This window comes from Telmatherina bonti, assembly GCF_933228915.1.
Source record: "Telmatherina bonti genome assembly, chromosome: 6".
Taxonomy (NCBI): Eukaryota; Metazoa; Chordata; class Actinopteri; order Atheriniformes; family Telmatherinidae; genus Telmatherina; species Telmatherina bonti.
In genome coordinates, this window is record NC_136624.1 from 24,653,199 (window position 1) to 24,670,775 (window position 17,577).

The window sequence follows — 17,577 nt, forward strand, 5'->3', positions numbered from 1 at the left end:
AATTCGGTGTGTCAAAGAGAGCAAGTGATCACTGTCAGGCCATATTAAATAATAGTGTCTGAATGTGTGTGCAGGAGAGTGAGATACAATCTTTATTCTGACCAGGAAAAAAGACAATAAATTTAATCAGAAAGCACATCTGGCAAGATGGTCATTTGTACACACTTATTATATTGCAAACTATTTTTCACAAAGTTTTTCCTCTCCAAGTGTTGCCACTTCAACATTCCAGAAAAAGGCTACTTATTGTTTGAGCAACAATGAACATAAGACTTCAGGCTACTTTCAAATTTTTATAATTCATTCAAACAGCTACATTTATTTCAATATCCTTACACACCCACAGATCTCATAAAATCTTAAGTCAGTTTCCTTAAATATCAGAATCTTTTTTTTTTTGTTTATTCATAAAGCAAGTAATTAGCATACACTTTATTTCCCGAGAATGCAGATGTTATGCCATCCACAATGCCTTCAAATGTACTGATTTACTATTTATATAGATATAGATCTACTTATACAACAAATACCTAACCAACGCTGACCTCTGGAGGTCATTCCAGGGCATTACAATGCTATAATAATTCTTCCACAACTCAATATAGAACTTCTGAACCCATAAAGTAATTTATTAGTTGTAAATCAATTATTTTTTCCTGTTGTTTGTTACCCTCCATCACACACATACACACACACACATACACACACACTTGCATGATTTCAAACTGCTGTGATAAAAGTTTATATTTTTTATGTCAAATAATTTTCTTTAAGCTGAAGAGACACCAGCTTTTAGAGACATCAACAAATCACTGATTTCTTTTTAATATTTTACACAAATTTTTGGGTGAAATTATCCTAATATAAAGACTATCCACATCTTGTTTTTTTTTTTTGTTTTGTTTTGTTTTTTCTAACACTGTCTTAATGAATACAATATCAAAATGTATCATCTAAGGTATGATTTGATGCTAGTTCTGGTTATCACTTTTTTCAGCGCTTGAAATGTTGGTTTTATCTGATTAATTATAAATATGTAAATTTGAAGTTACACAAATTTGACTTACACACTTGATAAAAAAAAACAAAAACTGATGAGCTGTTATAAAGATTTCTTACAATTAAAAAAAACAAAGTTTTGAGTTTCCAAGTTAATTTATTAAATGTTAATTTCCAGCCTACAAAATATTTTCTGGGATCCGATAAAGGCAGAAATTACCAAATGACCAGTTGTTACAATAATCAAATGAATTGATAACTATTGAAAACATGTTCTTCCATATCTTTTTTTTTTACAATGACAAAGACATAAAACTTATCTCAAACATCTTTAAGATAACAGTGACAGCATATAATCCGAGACTTCATGATTATCATCACTATGTATCATTAAAATAATACAGAACAGCATAGCACTGCCTCTGACAGTAAAACACTGATCAGATTATTTGGTACATGTATATGTATATGTATATATATATATATATATATATATATATATATATATATATATGTATGTATGTATGTACATATATATATATATATATATATATATATATATATATATATATATATATATATATATATATATATATATATATATATATATATATATATATATATATATACATATATATATATATATATGTATGTATGTATGTATGTACATATTGATTTCCTAATGATTGTTATAAAGAGAAGCAACATATTCAGGATAAAGTACTGGTACTCTAATCGAATGCCTTCTCATCAAAGTTGTATTTTTATGTAAGGATAAACTGTAACAGCACAATGTGCCCATCAGAATATATTGGCACCTTTTTAAATCTCATGACTACGAGCCTTTAAGCCACTTCCCAAAACCGTACCTCTGCTCATGCTCCATAAAATCTATGAAATACAAACATTATTACAGTGTTTAAAGGATCTCTGTTCAAATACTTGTATAAATTCTCTTTCCAAGAACAAACCTCATCAATAATAATGAAATCTGGATTACGTCAAGGTGTCGTAAAGAAGAGCAGCAGCTGACAGCTTTATTCTCAACCAAAGGATCAGTTAATTCGATGAAACCACCATGTCCAGTTCTTTTACGCCTTCCTGGGCAGAGGTGAGGCCACAGCTGCCTGACATGTGGCTGTCAGATTTGGGCACGGCTGCTGGTGACATAGGGGCCTGGACCAGACCAGGCTTCTTTGGAGGAATGGGTGGAGGGTTGCCCCTTTCTGCCCTTGGGATGGTGGGTGAGCGAATCCCTTGGGAAACTGCGCCTGCAGCCCTTCCGAAGACTGGAGATAAAGGAGCGGCCAGGCTGCGGTAGTCTGTACCAAAAGGGGAGTTATTTGGCATGGAGAGCTTCGTGGCTGCACTCTGCTGGACGGTGGTGAAACGCGACAGGACTTGAGTGACAGTGCTCCGGGCCATCTGCTTGACTGGGCTGGCTTCTGCGGAGGAGCTACTGGTTACAGAAGAAGAGTCTTTCGGTGAGAGTGTTGGAGCGGTCTGAATACCCGAGGACTGCGGCTCGGGGTCAACAGCACCCTGGAACTTATGGCGCGCAGCGTGAAAACGTTGGTTGATTCCCGCCTGGTATGGAGACTGATAGTTTCCTAGACTTGGGCTGCCTGATGGGCATTTAGGAGGAGCGGTGCAGGGAGAGGAACAAACAAGAGAAGAAGAAGAAACATTACAGGAGGAGAAAGACGTCTGTGTCTGCATAACTGGAGGAATTTCACTTCCATTCAGCAGAAACGCTATCTCAGAGGGAATGTCGTCTGAACTATGAAGCCCATTTGTCTCCACTGAACAATGGTGCCCGTTCCCATTTGGCAGAGCAGGTGGGTGGTCTGTGTCCTCCTCTATGTCCTCAACCTTAATGTTGTCCACGAATGTATATCTGGGGGAAGCTTTTGTGGCCCACTGTTTTCCTGCTGCTTCAGCTGGAGTTGCATTGGCTCCTCTGATTTCCTTTGCCAAGCACGCCTCCTCCAGCTTTCTCTTCAGTTCTTCTACCTGATCATAAAGGACATTCATTTTCAGACACTTCTCATATGAGTTCATTTCCTTTTGGATAAAACTGTTTAGGTGTTCTCTCTCTAGTGATTAGTGTGTCTAAGTTTTCACACCTGCTCTTGTAGCTGACGGCAATGAGCTTCCTCTTTTTTCAGACGTGAGCGGAGTTGTTCACGCTCGGTGTCAAACTCAGCCAGTTGCCCCTCCACCCTCGCCTCCATCCTCAGAGCTCTTGTCCTCTCATCCTCCAGCTCTTTTCTCAGGGCTTGACAGGCTTCTTTTTCCTAAATAAGAGAGCCTCTTAATCCCCAGTGGAAAATATAACAACATATTATATACTTAACAACAGTATAATTAAAGAAAGCGTGCCAAGGATGCAAGGCTGAAGCGGTTTAGTTGGACTGAACATATAAATACCTTATCCAGTCTACGGCTCAGCTCAGTCAGCCGGTGACCCTCCTCCAGAGCCCTGGCACTGGCCCACTTGCACTCTTTGGCTAAAGCACTAGAAAGCTGTTTATGCTGAGCTCTTTCTTCCTCGAGCTGCTCAGTAACCCGCCGCTGTTCTTTTTCCATCCGGCGTACTTGACTCCGCTCAAATTCCAGCTGCACGCACAGAGACAAAACTTACAATCAGCAAACGTCTTTAAGTTGAAAGCAGTGGTACTACCAACGTACTGGTGTTTGGAGCACGCCCCGAAATTCTGCCAGTTACACACCGACTAGCAGATTTACATCGTAAGAATTAGGAAAAATATTTGTCATGAAATCTATGTTGTTAACTACCTGTTGCTGGAGACGCTCCCTCTCCTTTTCCAGGATGTAAGTGACATCATCTCCTTCTGCCGTGTCCTCAGCATGCCTCCTCTTTTCCTCCTCCAGGTCTGCAATAACCTAAACCACACGCAGCAGGGAGACAGAGATTAGGTTTGGTCAACTGCATGTTGACGGTTTTTATATGATCGCCACATTTAAACTCACAGTTATTGATGGCACACAGCTTTAGTTCAACCACATTCAAAAAGGCTCTATGTTTGATTGGGAGGAAAAACTATCGTGTCACATGCATTTTTTGTATTCATTAATTCTACTTTCAGTCTTTAGGGTATACCTTACTGGGGATCAATATAACAAACATATTAACAGGATAAAAAGACACAACATGACGTATGTTGAACAGAAACTGGAAAAAGTAAACATCACTGATCACTGTACAGATTAGTACTTTTAGATGAGAGAGTGTTTCTGGAATAGCTACATCTCTTGCTGAAGACTGTAAGGTGTCTTGACTTGGTTCTTCTGCTATATGTTCCACCGCTGATCAGCTGAGAACATCGGGAATGGAGCCAGATTCACTGGATTTACTGCTTAATGATGGACTTTACTTTTCTATAGACTTAATAGATGAAAGTTTATTTGTTTTCTAATCTTATAACTCATTCATTGATTCATTATCCGAACCGCTTAGTCCGATTAAGGGTCGCTGGGGAGCTGGAGTCTATCCCAGCAGTCTTTGGGCGCGAGGCAGGGTACACCCTGGACAGGTCACCAGTCCATCACGGGGCCTTATAACTCATATTTACTTCAATGTAGTTAGTATTTTGGGACTACACTGGTGGATCTGAGAGGAATGGCTGTAATCAGCAGCAGGATAAGTTGGGCAGCCATTGTGCATATAATGATGAGTAACAACACAGATGTTCTTCAATCAAGAAAAATGGTGAAATTGAGACAAAGTCAACAACCGTTGAATGCATCAGCGACAATGAAACATGGTGTTTATACAGCAGTGGAAAAAGACATCACTTTTTTATATTCTACCAGTAAAACAGGAAACGGGTGCCGTAATTTAAATAGAAATGTAGTAAACAAGGCAAAGTCTGATTCTGTACAATTCTAGCAAGCTTGAAAAATCAATGTTTGGTATTTACACTTTTATTCTTTAATACGATGAATCACCAGTGGCAACAACAGTCTGATGCAAAACACTGTAAAATTCATTATATTTAGCATTTACTAGAGTTGCTATGAACCATTTCAACAGGAAAACTGACTCCTGTGTGGCTGTGCTCACAGCAGCTGTTTGTCTGGCTCCCCACAGTGAACACTCCCTGATTTTCTTCACTAATTGCTGACTGTTGTTTACCTCAAGTAAGTCACTGACTGTTTACAAGTACCATGCACAACCGCACTTCAAAGAAGCCAAAATATCTCTTTAATTTATTTTGTGTTCCAAGATTTTATTGCCAGCAGTGCTGCTTCATTAATTTGAGCATTGTGCAAGTTTCACTTCCTCTGTTCATGTTTTGTTTCTCTAGTGCTAACTTTTATCTTTTGCTTCCACTAATTTGATTTGTTTTTAAGTTTGGTTTTTTTTTTTTTTGTTTGTTTTGGATTCAAGCCTGCATTACAGTCCAACTCGTTTCTGAGTTCTCTCACCAAGCGCCAGACGTAAAAACTCACCCGTCTGTGCCTGCTCTCCGCTGCAGCCAGCTGGGCCAGCATCTTCTCCTGCATCCTCCTGCAGTGACTCATCACCAGCTTGAGAACCAGCAGAGGGCTGGACATAGGGGAAGCACAAACAGGCTCCTTGTCCTGGCTCCCCACAGCTTCACTGTCTCTCTGCAGAGCCTGGAAAGGATCGCTGAGGTTGTACCTTCCATAACGTTCCTGGATAAACAATTCTTTGTGCTGCGCCTGCAGACATGAAAAGAAGCATCTTTTTTTAAATGGTGTGATTCTGCTTTGTCACAGATCTACATTCTCACAGACTCTTTGATACACAGTAATGTCACATCCAGTCATGTATCACGTCTTGATCTGTTCTCTAGCACCACCTTGTGGACGACTTCCATCCTGCGCCAACGCCAGGGCAAAGATTTCATTTGTTCAGGTATTTTTATTTACATCAGAACATTTTCAGTTTGTTATTAATTGGCGAGGATTGCTTGTTAATACAGCAACCTATGATTAACACGGTGAACGTCAACATTATAACAGTGTGCATGTTATTCTGATGAAAACAGTCCTTAGTTCAGCGTCTTCTTTGGATAAGAAGCAGCCTGGGAAATGTTAAGGTCACTACACTTTTCTCCATCTTCTTTCCCAACATGAAAAGTGAAGAGCAGTCATGTATAACAGATATCATCCCATAAAACAGGATCATGATGAGACTTATCAGTATGAATCCCTTGATGGAACGGTTATAGTTACACAATCTGCTGTCAAAAGAACTCAAACACTCGACACAGCGTGATCACCATCTGAAGTACTGGAGCTGTAAATAAGCAGCGGACAGGGGAAGAGGAATAGAGAGGGAGGAAATGCTTTGAAAAAACAAAACAACAGAAAGAGTTAGCTGGTGGAAGGAGCAACAGATGGTGTGTGTCTGTCTATCTTTAGCAGGACAGCTGCTCCAGATTGGGCTTTGGCCAATGCAGACCTGTTCTCTGTTTAACTCAGGACAAAAGAGGGATAATAGCAGCAAGGCATTTCAGGTTCAGCAGATGCCTTTAGGCCTGCTCTGAAAGGGACTGAAGTGTTAAAAATAAAGGGGGGAAAGATGGAGGAGGGCTGTAGAAGAGCCGTGTCTCGGTGAAGTTTCAACAAAAGAGGATCAAAAGATTAGAGAGAACAGCATCCTCTCTGGCAAGGTGAAGACAGAGTTTGTGATGATTGATACCAAGATTACTTGAGAAGTTTAGTTTAGTCAGGAGACAAACCTGTGGAGACATATCCAGCCATTCATCATGTAGAGCAGTTTGTGTTACAGCTACTTTTACCCACTTTATAGGATTGGTATCTCTGCCCATTTTAATACCTCTGACTGTCCAGTAATGTGATTCCATCTACTTGTGTAAACTGAGTCTTCAACAACCTTACTGGAATCCACTTATGTAAAGGGGAATCAGGTCAAAGGTTACTAAGACATGACCATGCAAATTAGACAAAATGCTTTTCATGACTCTTTATGATCGCTAAACTTTCTGAGTCAATGCTTGAGAACTTATCAGGTCATTAAACCAAAGTGAAATCATTTTCACCAAATCTACTAAACTGCTTACAGGAAAATACAACATTGATTGACGAACCAGTGCCAATAACAAAGGAAAGAAAAATCAAAAGTTGATGAAAGATTAGAGTCCTTATGACTGTCATTTTTTTGGACCTTTCATTTTGGCTTATCTGGCACAAAGAGACTGCATGGCTTTGCTTCTGTTATTTGATCCTGTCTGCAGAGGATAGTGTGAAGGTGGATCAAACAGCAAGGACGGCTGAAACAGGAAAACACAGGGTTCCCTGGAGTATTCAAAAATGCTTCTGAAATGAGGGCCTGATTGAAAGCCTCATGACCACTCAGCATCTCGGAAACTGACTTCTATGCAATGCAGAACATTCATAGCGGCTTTTGTCCTCACTTTGTTAGGATAAAGTGTTATTTATAATGCAAATAATGATTTGCCAAGACTAAGGCTAAAAATAATACAGCCTGAACAAATTCAATCTTTGGGAAGAAATCTGGCCACACACTTGGCCTAAATCCCTTCCCTGTTCCCAAAAGTGACTTTGTACTCTGATTAGTCACTTTAAAGACAAAAAAAAAAACTTACATTACAGTTTCCACATGACAACATGACGGCTATGTGCTAACTGCATTAACTACAGGAAAAAGAGAAGACAGAAGAGATTTTGTCATTAGTGTGATTGTTGTAAAGTACAATGACCAGTAAGACTTTTCTGGCTTTACAGAGTTTAGAAATAATGAGTCACCACAAACATGCACAAAAATTATCCAAATATATAAATGTCCAGTAACTGATAAACAAAACGGAAAAGGGACAAAATGTTTGAGTGGAAATGTGCTCCTCAACACACAGCACACACACAACACACAGCGTCTCTGTTCTCTGCTCAAACTGAATCCTTTTTCATTAAAACAGGAAAATGAATCTTTTCTGGTACAATATAACTCTCCAAGCTTACATTCCTCCAGATGACAGGAATACCACCCACACACCAGGACAAATATCATTTCCAGGGAAAACCAGAGGCACTGTTGTTTCAAAGATGTCCAAATATCCATATTTTGTACTTAAACATGCATGTCACTGCATGAGAACGCCTTACGGTACAGGCACTAATATTTTATTTACACTTATTCCAAAACTAATTCTGTCATTCATTCATTCATTTTCTGAACCCGCTTAATCAGAGTAAGGGTCGCGGGGGAGCAGGCAGCGTAAACCCTGGACAGGTTCGCGGTCCACAACTACGAATACTGATAATGATACTCGTGCTAATAATACTAATAATAGCAGCCAGAGACCAAATCTGAGTTAATTTTTATTCTGGGTCAAGATAGACTAAAAGGTTGTTATGCCAACCTTAACTACCACTTCATGCACACAGCCAATGGATGTCTCATAATCAACATATTCTTACAACTCAGTTTAGCTTAAACTATTCAGCAGTTTCCGAGACGAGGATGGGATAGGATCAGAAATCCCACTGCAGTTTTTATCCCACTTCAGAAACTGCATAGAGTCTGATTTATGTCTGCAAGTCTTAAAAATAACATAATTTCTATTTAAATAAAGTCAGCACAAAGCACACATTAAGATAATTAAGTAATTGGCCTTCAAATTATCCAGATTTCTTTATGTGTAATTCACATGGCACACACTACATTAAAGTTCTCTCATTAACACAAACTGAGCTTTTCTTCTCCACTCCTAACGTCTCTCCCCTGCTCTTCAATGTACCGATAGATGTGCAGTCCCCCCAACACAAAGGGAGGCTGTTTTCCTCTGCATCAATCCTCCACTGTTGCAAAGAGAAGAGCAGGGAGTGAAAAGAGGGATTTCAGGCAACATTTCTAAGGCTATTTAACACACAAATGTACCATGGTTCTTTTCAATAGATCAAGCTGTACATTTTCAACAACCATAACCATTCATCACACAGATATTCTGAATCACAGTCTTGCCTTATTATTCATGCCTTTGTCAGCTGCCTGTGGTGCCTGGCAACCTGTGTGTTTTTTTTATGTAAAGCCATGACTGCACTGGTTCCTGTCCTTTTTTTTTTGCTGACGCAAGTCTGGAGTCTTTCAGATGTGCAATGATGGGGACAAGATCTATTCTTAATGTGACAATGAGAACATGAAACAAGCAAGTCTTACTAAAGACCCAGATGCTTCAGAGCTGCTTTGTAAAAAAAGTCACCAGTAATGGGATAAATGCTCCATTGGTACTGATTTTAATCAGCTGATTATTCCAAACAAGTTTCTGCCAGTTCATAAAAAAAGGTAAAGCTGTTTGAAGTAGCTCCATTTAAAAACATGGTCAATCTAACTATGTCAACTCTACAGTTAATTAAAGGTTCACATCCATATTTGAGTCCTTTTATGCTTCAAGTAAAGGCTTCTATTTCTTTCCCCAACCAAAAGGACTTCTGGATCACTGCAGATCTTTGTGTGTCAAATATAAAAGTTGCCAAATGCTGGCTTCCTTTTGAAAGCCACAGTGTGAGCAGCTGCAGAAGTGAGTCAGAAGAGGGAAAAATGCAACAGATAGTTAGAATGCCATCGATAGTTCTGCATAATTAAAGATAGAGTACCATAAAGACAGAAAAAACCCACACAGTTAACCTCACATCCTGTACTTACAGTTTACTAACACGGTGTTACCATGGGGATAAATGTTTAGCTTGAGTATTTGCCACAGAACACAAGAAAATACCAGTGACACATCAGTTATATCCAGTGCTTTAAGTGGAACAAAATAAGTGGTGGTACTCCCTTCATGACTTGCTGTCAGTTTGTCGTGCAAATATGGGACAAAAACATGGCTGACACTTATATGTAGATCTATAAATTGATCTGTAGATTCATAGTTTTATTTCACAGAAATGACAAAAAAATAAACAGAGCAAGTTCTAAATCAAATCCACTTTTGCCAAATTCAAAGTGCCATGGAGACACTTTTATGAATTTCAAGCCTCATTGCATGGACATTAAAAATAACACTGAAAAGTAAAATCATTAACTTAAAGTTCATTAACTCTTTCATGCATGAATAAATAATAAAAACAATGCAACATTTTTCACATTTTTGTGAAAAAAACAACAAAAAAAAACAAAAAAAACACTGAAGTGGTTTATTTACAAAAATACCCTCCTCATTCATGAATATGCAAGAAAAAAGCTTGCAAATAGGTGCCCACTACAGGGCCACTATGCATGAAAGGGTTAAAAACATAAAAAGTTCTACATTTAGACTTATTTAGCTTATTACCAGACTAATTTAACAGTGTATTACTATTACACTTTTCCTCTGTGAAATATGTTTTTCCCAGCATTAGGCCTGGTCCAGGCCACATAGCAATATTATCTTATCTTTAATCTAGAAATAATCTTTAAAAACTCAAAATACTGACCAGCCGTACACTTAGTTTGCAGCATCTGCCCTTTGTTGTCTGGTGTAGTAAATGACTGTTAAGTAGTACTACTGTCATCACTCAACTCTGCTCCAGCTTGTAACATTACAGCCGCGATAGTTTCTTTTTTCTCCACCTTTCCTCTCATTCAAAGCACGTCTGCTTCAATGTAAACACAGAAGAGAGTGAACAACGTGAAGTGTGGTATGCCGTTGTGGGCTACAGCAAGTGTTGTGCGTCTTAACCGGTCTTAACAATACATTTCTTTTGAGGCAACTTTTTTATTTTTTTAATTAAAATCAACAAATATAAGTTGTAATATGTGGTGAAATCGTAGGAGGGTATACTGATTGCTGAAGAAAGCCGGTAAAAGTCCCGGTACGCACTAAGCTGTAAAAAAAGTCAAAGGGAAAGGCAAAGGGATAAAATTACGTGCCGGTTCTGCGTACCGCTGCGTACCGGCCCACTTAAAACACTGATTATATCTGACATGCTCGTGGTAACTGTACCTACTTTTCCAGCTGCTGCTGGTGTGCTAACAAGCATCAAAATATTAAGCATAGCAAAGGCTGATGGGAATGTTTTAAAGGTAGTGGAATAGAAAAGGGTTAGCAATATTAATGTAACTCATACTGAAGGAAAACAGAATTCCTGAATCAGGTTTTATGAAAAGAAACCTGAGATTCCTCACTTTCATTCCCATAACGGCTGAACTGCAGAGAGGTATGAACGTGCTTCTTTCAGTTTTGTAAACTCCATATGAAACACAAGGATCCTGTAGTGTGGAGTGAATAAAAATGTCTGACTTCGGGAGAACAGTTTCAATCTCCTCAGTTTTATTTTCCTTCTGATTATAATGACACCTTTATTAGACACTCGACTCTGATCCAGCGGCTGGAATGAATGGGTTAACAGTTTGCAGAAGGAACTATGAAGTAAGCGCAGCCATATTCCCCTCCAGCTCCAGTTAAGGCCAATGTTTATTTATTCACTCCTACTCGTGCTCACATTGAGTCATCAGGCACCCAGTGTGCTGTAACTCTTCTTGCCTTAGATGGCCAGATCACAGGGGAAATGAAGGAATTTGGTCTAGACACAACACTTGAGCATTCAGCAGTGGACTCTCAACTCTGCAGGCTGCTCCCCCATTTTATTTTTTCGATGACTGCAGAGCTCAAATGTTTATGGTGAGAATCAAGTCAAGTTGTTTCAGGCTTTCACCATTTTACCGTCACTTTTTGCTGAGGTTTTGCATACTGAAGTTGCTCACTCAGCTTACCATGAATTTGTGAAGTACCGCCACAGTAATGGGGTGTTGTTGCATTTTCCAACCATTTCAGTTAATGGGAAGACATACTTAAGGCAAAGCAAAGAGCCACGGATAGAGTGAGCATATGGATCGGCAGGATCATTAAAATGTCAGGAATTGATGTTATTACTGCAGAAGCTATGATAAAGGATGGCTAACATGAGTGACCGCCCCCAAATATGTTAGATGAGATGAAATGATCATCATGAGATGAAGGTGATCACTCAGAACTATTTCATTTTGGGGTGCAATGACCCTTCCATCAAAAGTGATAAGTGGACACAGACTATGACAGCAAAACAACCACCTCCCCCCAACAGTGTAACTTCAGCTCCTCACTACATGAAGTATTGTCAGGTTTCTATTCAAATTATTTTACTGTCACCGTAGATTAATACAATATAACTGGGTTAGCATATAGTTATGCTAACCCAGCATATAGTTAGCATTATTCCAACAAGATCTTAGCAAATACTCCCTCCTGTATTCACTTCTAACTACACACCATCCCATAAATACATGATTTACAGTAAAACTCACATTAAAATGTTTTGGGGTTTTTTAAAAAAAAAAAGAATGACACTATAGCACGTCAAATTATGGCATATCAGATATTACACATAGTTGTTCAGCTCTATTGCTAAATAACGGTGACTGTTGGATAGAAGCTGTTCAGCAACATCTGACTGTTTCATTTTTCTTGGGATTATAACATAATCTGATAATAATAATAATAATAATAATAATAATAATAAGAATCTAATTTAAAAAGCGCTTTTTAAAACACCCAAAGGTGAGAAACATTAAAAACCATGAACAGAGAACAACATTAAGATTGTGCGCTTGTAGCTTGATGGTATCGGACTTTTTGCCCAACTGTGTTTTTAATCCTGATTTGAAGAGTGGAAGAGAGTCCATGGTATGGAGATCAGGAGTCCCAGAGGTTTCAACAAATTCATTTAAAGGAAATATATCATACTCCAACCAACTGGGAACCTCCTTAATGAACGCAAGGGTGTTCTTCTAGGTCAAGAAGTAATTCTGAGCAAGAATCACTTTACATCTACGTCACGATCTTGGATTAATTTTACCTTTAAGGCTTCAATGACAAGGTCCCGGGCCTCCAGTTCTCCCTCCAGGATGCTGAAAAGCATCAGCAGTTCTGGTTTGGTCAGACTCTCCATGTTCAGTTTGGACTATAAAGGCAAAGAACAAAAAGACAAGACTTCTTAAAATGATATTTTATACATGTTTTATAGTGTATATCAGGGCTACCAAATCAGGTACGATGAGGGCTGCAGTCCTGCAGGTTTTCATCTATCTGTGCTCCACACATCTGACTCAACTGAATAGCCCTGGTTAGTATTATTATAGGTTTATTGTGTTCTCTATTATCATCTGCATAGTTATGTAATAACTGCAAAACAGGAAATACTGAGAAGCCAGTAATCTTGCTCCATGGGTTTTCCCACAACTATAAAACATTTTCCCAGGTATTCTTGCTTTGCTCTGAAACAAAGCTGTGTGTTTTCCAATTTCCCTTAAAACAGACATGTAGACAGACATCTGATCTTGCTCTGTGATTTATGAGCTTTATCTGGATATGTGGTTATTATCTTGGGGAGGGAAGAATTTAGCAAAGTAGAGTCAGTGAGTTCATTTTTCTTCTTTTGACAAGAAAAATACTATTATTTTTGGCCCTTTGTTCAAAAATGACATCTTTGACTAAATACATTAGATGTCTAGTACAACAAGCAAATGATATTTCTCATTTCAGCTGTTCACATATGTGGCAAAAATACAAGCTGACAAGTTGCCTGGGAGCAGACATAAAACTGATAACGTGCATGCAACAAAACTTTTAATACTTTTGTTTTATTGTAATCATCCTGGATTCTGTGACAATTTTGTGTTACATAAATGTATTGTGGTTGCTTTGTAGTGTCTCTACGCTCTAATCCTTGGTTCTACTGACAAGCCCTGCGGTGTCCACGTCTCCAACATCCAACCACATTCTGCCCAAGTGAATATATATATATATATATATATATATATATATATGGGCCTCTCTTTGAAATAAGATCAAAGCCGTTGATGTTATTACATTCAGCATCCTTCTCAGATGAGATTCATCATATGGGATGTGTACAACAGATTAATGTCACAGTCACTAACTACTTAATAGCAGACATATACTCCAGTTTGGACCACAGAAATATCATTTATGTCACTAAAGCATTTATGTCTCTCTGCTGTTAATCTGTGATCCACACCTGAATCGGTATTTACTCAGCGTGCTTTTGCTCTACTCTAAACTCTCTGTGGTCACCACAGAATTCCACATCGTGAAGTCATCACTAAAGGGTTGGCTGATCTCTTTGAGCAGGAGTTGGCTAATGAAAGACAGGAATCCCAGCAAAAAGCAGCAACATTTTCTAAACATCTTTAATAGTACAAAATTATAAAAGGAAAAAAAAATGTGTTGTGACACCAACACTTGTGAGGGTACGCACAGTGGGCATGCCCTCACAAGCAAGGCACAAAGTGTTTTTAGGCCTGCCTTTTAGCAGCATTCATGGTCTGTAGCTTAACCACGGGAGTAAAATGCTAATTAAACTACAGTCTATATGCCTGCCTTGGTTTTGGTTTAAAGGCTTGCTTGCTAATTTCACAGGCCGTCATAATCACAGTCAGAAGTGTGGCCATTGCATGTGAGACCTGCTGAGGCCAACAAGTGTCATTATGCTTGTTTAGATCCTCATCGTTTTAATGATATTCCTCCTAATCCCCTGAGTTAGAGTTGGTAATCATGAGGGTACACAAACACATGGTAGCATGGGAAACACAAATATTCCCACATGTTCTCCGGGCTCCACTTCCGATGACGAAAGCGCTCTGTTCATAATCCTTTTATCCATGTTTGTTTTAAACCATGTCAGCCATTGTGCCTCATCGGCAACACTGTCAACTCCTTAAAAACACACAACGGCTTTAAGTGCAAGAACATTTGTTTTGCTTCAAAGCAAAGAGGCTGATTTTAGCCAGAAGCTGTTTGTTCCTTCTGTATGGTGTAATGGCAGGAAAAAAGGTTCCTCTATCCTAATCCTATTAAAGTCTATCAAATGTAACTCTCCTTTTTTCTTTTTTTTTTTTTTTGTAAAAGTCTAAGGATAGTTTCTAAGCTCTAAAGAACATGCTGCTTTACAACAAGGATCATGCTTACGTGTGGAGTATATTTGCACAGTTAAAAGGTTTCAGTAGCCAAGTGCCATTTATATATGATACTATTCTCAATATCCTCTGGTTGAATTGGGAATTTTCAGTTTAATTGGGGAAAAAAGCAAAAATGCGAGTGGTAGTCTTATTAAGTACTTATTCTGCTATGAAATGGGGTCAACTCAGGGGAAGCAAGGCCTGAGAGGTCTGCTGCATTTCCTTCTTGGCTGACCAGATGCAGCATGTCTGGAGACTAAATTGGATTTATTAGCTAACCCATTTTCTATACAGGCCACTTGCTTCCTCGCACAGCTTCCTACCTGCTTCTAAAATGAACATGATAAATAATAGCGGAAAAGTAGCTTCTAATTATAAGCCTGGTGTATTTTGGGGGGTTTATTGTGGTATTATTTATCATCTGGAAGCACTGCAAATGAAGTCATTCAGCATCGTCACAAGGATCAAACGTTAATCTTACTGAAAAAGAGCGTAAAGTTTTAAAAGAAAGTTTTCTTAAAGTTTAAAAACTTTGGTGCTATGAATGAATAGAATTGCATGTTAATGTCATTTGTTCAAACGCTTTGACTAATTTGGGAAAGATCTTTTTTCTTTCTTTCTGTCCTTTTTTCTCCTTTTGACTAAAGGCGATGAACCGCTGCAAATGATCCTCAACAACTTAGCATGAGCTACAAAAAGAAGTTGTCAGTGGGTCTTCCTACCTTCATTTGGTCCGCTGATGTGTTTCAGACGTCCAGCATGTACTTTTCTTCTGTCAGAAGATTTGTTTCACTTGATTTGCGTCTTCAGATCCCGAAGCAGCGGAACACTGGAAGGCCACAAGTAGCACTTTGAACGACAGCTGAGATAGCCAATAGGCGAGGAGCAGCTTTAAGCAATAGCCAATCACAGATTATCTTTTGGTAACATGGCAGTCAGTGACACCCCTCCTGTTGAATGTGGGTTGGATTTCTTTGTTTAGTTGCTCGCTCTTACATTTTCCTTAATAGCCTTCAAAAGGCATGCAAACTATTTTAATGACTGCTGAAATTCTATACCAAACGTGGGTAATAGTCTCTCTAACAACTTTATAAATCCGCTGACTTGTGTCGAGATGTTCCTGAATAAGCTCTTAGAGGTTTTTAATAACTCATAAAAGTTTTGGCTTATGCATTTGAATTAGGATTTGTACTGTGGCATGTGGGAAATGTGTATGTTCATATTAAACTTGAAAATTAATAGTATGGAAATAAAACTAAAAGTTTTGCAACGATAGTCAAATTAAAGCATGTCTTGTATGTATATATATATATATATATATATATATATATATATATATATATATATATATATATATATATATAATATATATATATATATATATATATATATATATATATATATATATATATATATGTGTGTATAGAGAGAGAGAGAGAGAGCGAGAGAGAGAGAGTATATATACTACATAGTATATATGTAGTATATATATATATATATATATATATATATATATATATATATATATATATATATATATATATATATTTATATTGTAGAATATATGTAATATATATATATATATATATATATATATATATATATATATATATATATATATATATATATATATATATATATATATATATATACTATTATATATCACTATTATCGACTGCCACCTGGTGGTAAGAGCCTGCAGAGCTGCAAAAATTTAACTAAATGGGAGAAAGAGGGAGAAATGTCACCAGATCCCTTTGTAATCTGGGAAACCAACTGGACTTACATTGGCACACATGCCCAGTTGAAAGTCAGATTACATAGAAAACAAACAACTTTAGGCATTACTTTTGAACACCTTTTTTTTTTTTTTTTTTTTTAACATATCCTAAATCTCTTGGATCTCATTCGCAGTTCAGGGACTAGACAAAGTTGACAGTGCTGCTTTAACTCGTCAGAGGTAATACAGCTGTGTTTTTTCTTTTTTCTTTTTTTTCTCTTTTTTTTGTAGGCAAGATCTCCAGACATGACAAAAAGCAGATGAGGTATGTTTTGTTCTGTAGACCTAAAGATTTATTGTTGGGTCAGCTGCAAGCAGGAGCTCTGTCTGTAATACATAACATCTGCCAGTAGAGTGCAATGCTTACACAACGCAGGCCAAGTCTTTATATGGCCAACAATGCTTTTATTAACCTTCACAAATGCCAAAAATACAGGATTTTCATCATAGCAGGGGTAGAGCATAGCGAACAATCAGTGGTTTTATGTGTTACTGTCAGGAAGGTCTTTTGCCTGATCATTAGCATCAAACAATTCTCAGGCTCTAATCTAAGACGTATCACTGCAGTCCAGCACAGGAAGAGAGAACAAAATGCACTCCAGTGTTGCAATTCGGTTTGAAAATTTAGGACGCTTTAACTATCATGAGTGAGCTTCCTATCTTTGCAGCATCTTTGAGGCTTTTCATAATTGTGTCCCTTTTTTTCACTTGGCTATCTTGAGGGTATACAGAGAGCGAAGTCAGAGAACTGTCTCTCCTGATTGGCTCCTGGTGCATGGAGCCTCTCCAGCACTAATAGAGAGTCTCTATTTCAGGCTCCTCAATT

The 17,577-nt window shown here is 38.1% G+C and overlaps 1 protein-coding gene across 1 annotated transcript; it reads right to left on the reverse strand.

The window, feature by feature from the left end:
* Window positions 1-1,661: 1,661 nt before the first annotated feature.
* LOC306756878 (CTTNBP2 N-terminal-like protein) lies at window positions 1,662-15,794 on the reverse strand. Its single transcript, XM_079241782.1, has 7 exons — window positions 15,694-15,794; window positions 12,850-12,954; window positions 5,476-5,709; window positions 3,799-3,906; window positions 3,430-3,618; window positions 3,126-3,296; window positions 1,662-3,012 (listed from the first exon to the last, which is right to left on the reverse strand). Exons 1-7 carry the CDS (start codon window positions 15,697-15,699, stop codon window positions 2,059-2,061), a joined length of 1,767 nt encoding a protein of 588 aa, XP_079097908.1. The 5' UTR covers window positions 15,700-15,794; the 3' UTR covers window positions 1,662-2,058.
* Window positions 15,795-17,577: the final 1,783 nt, after the last annotated feature.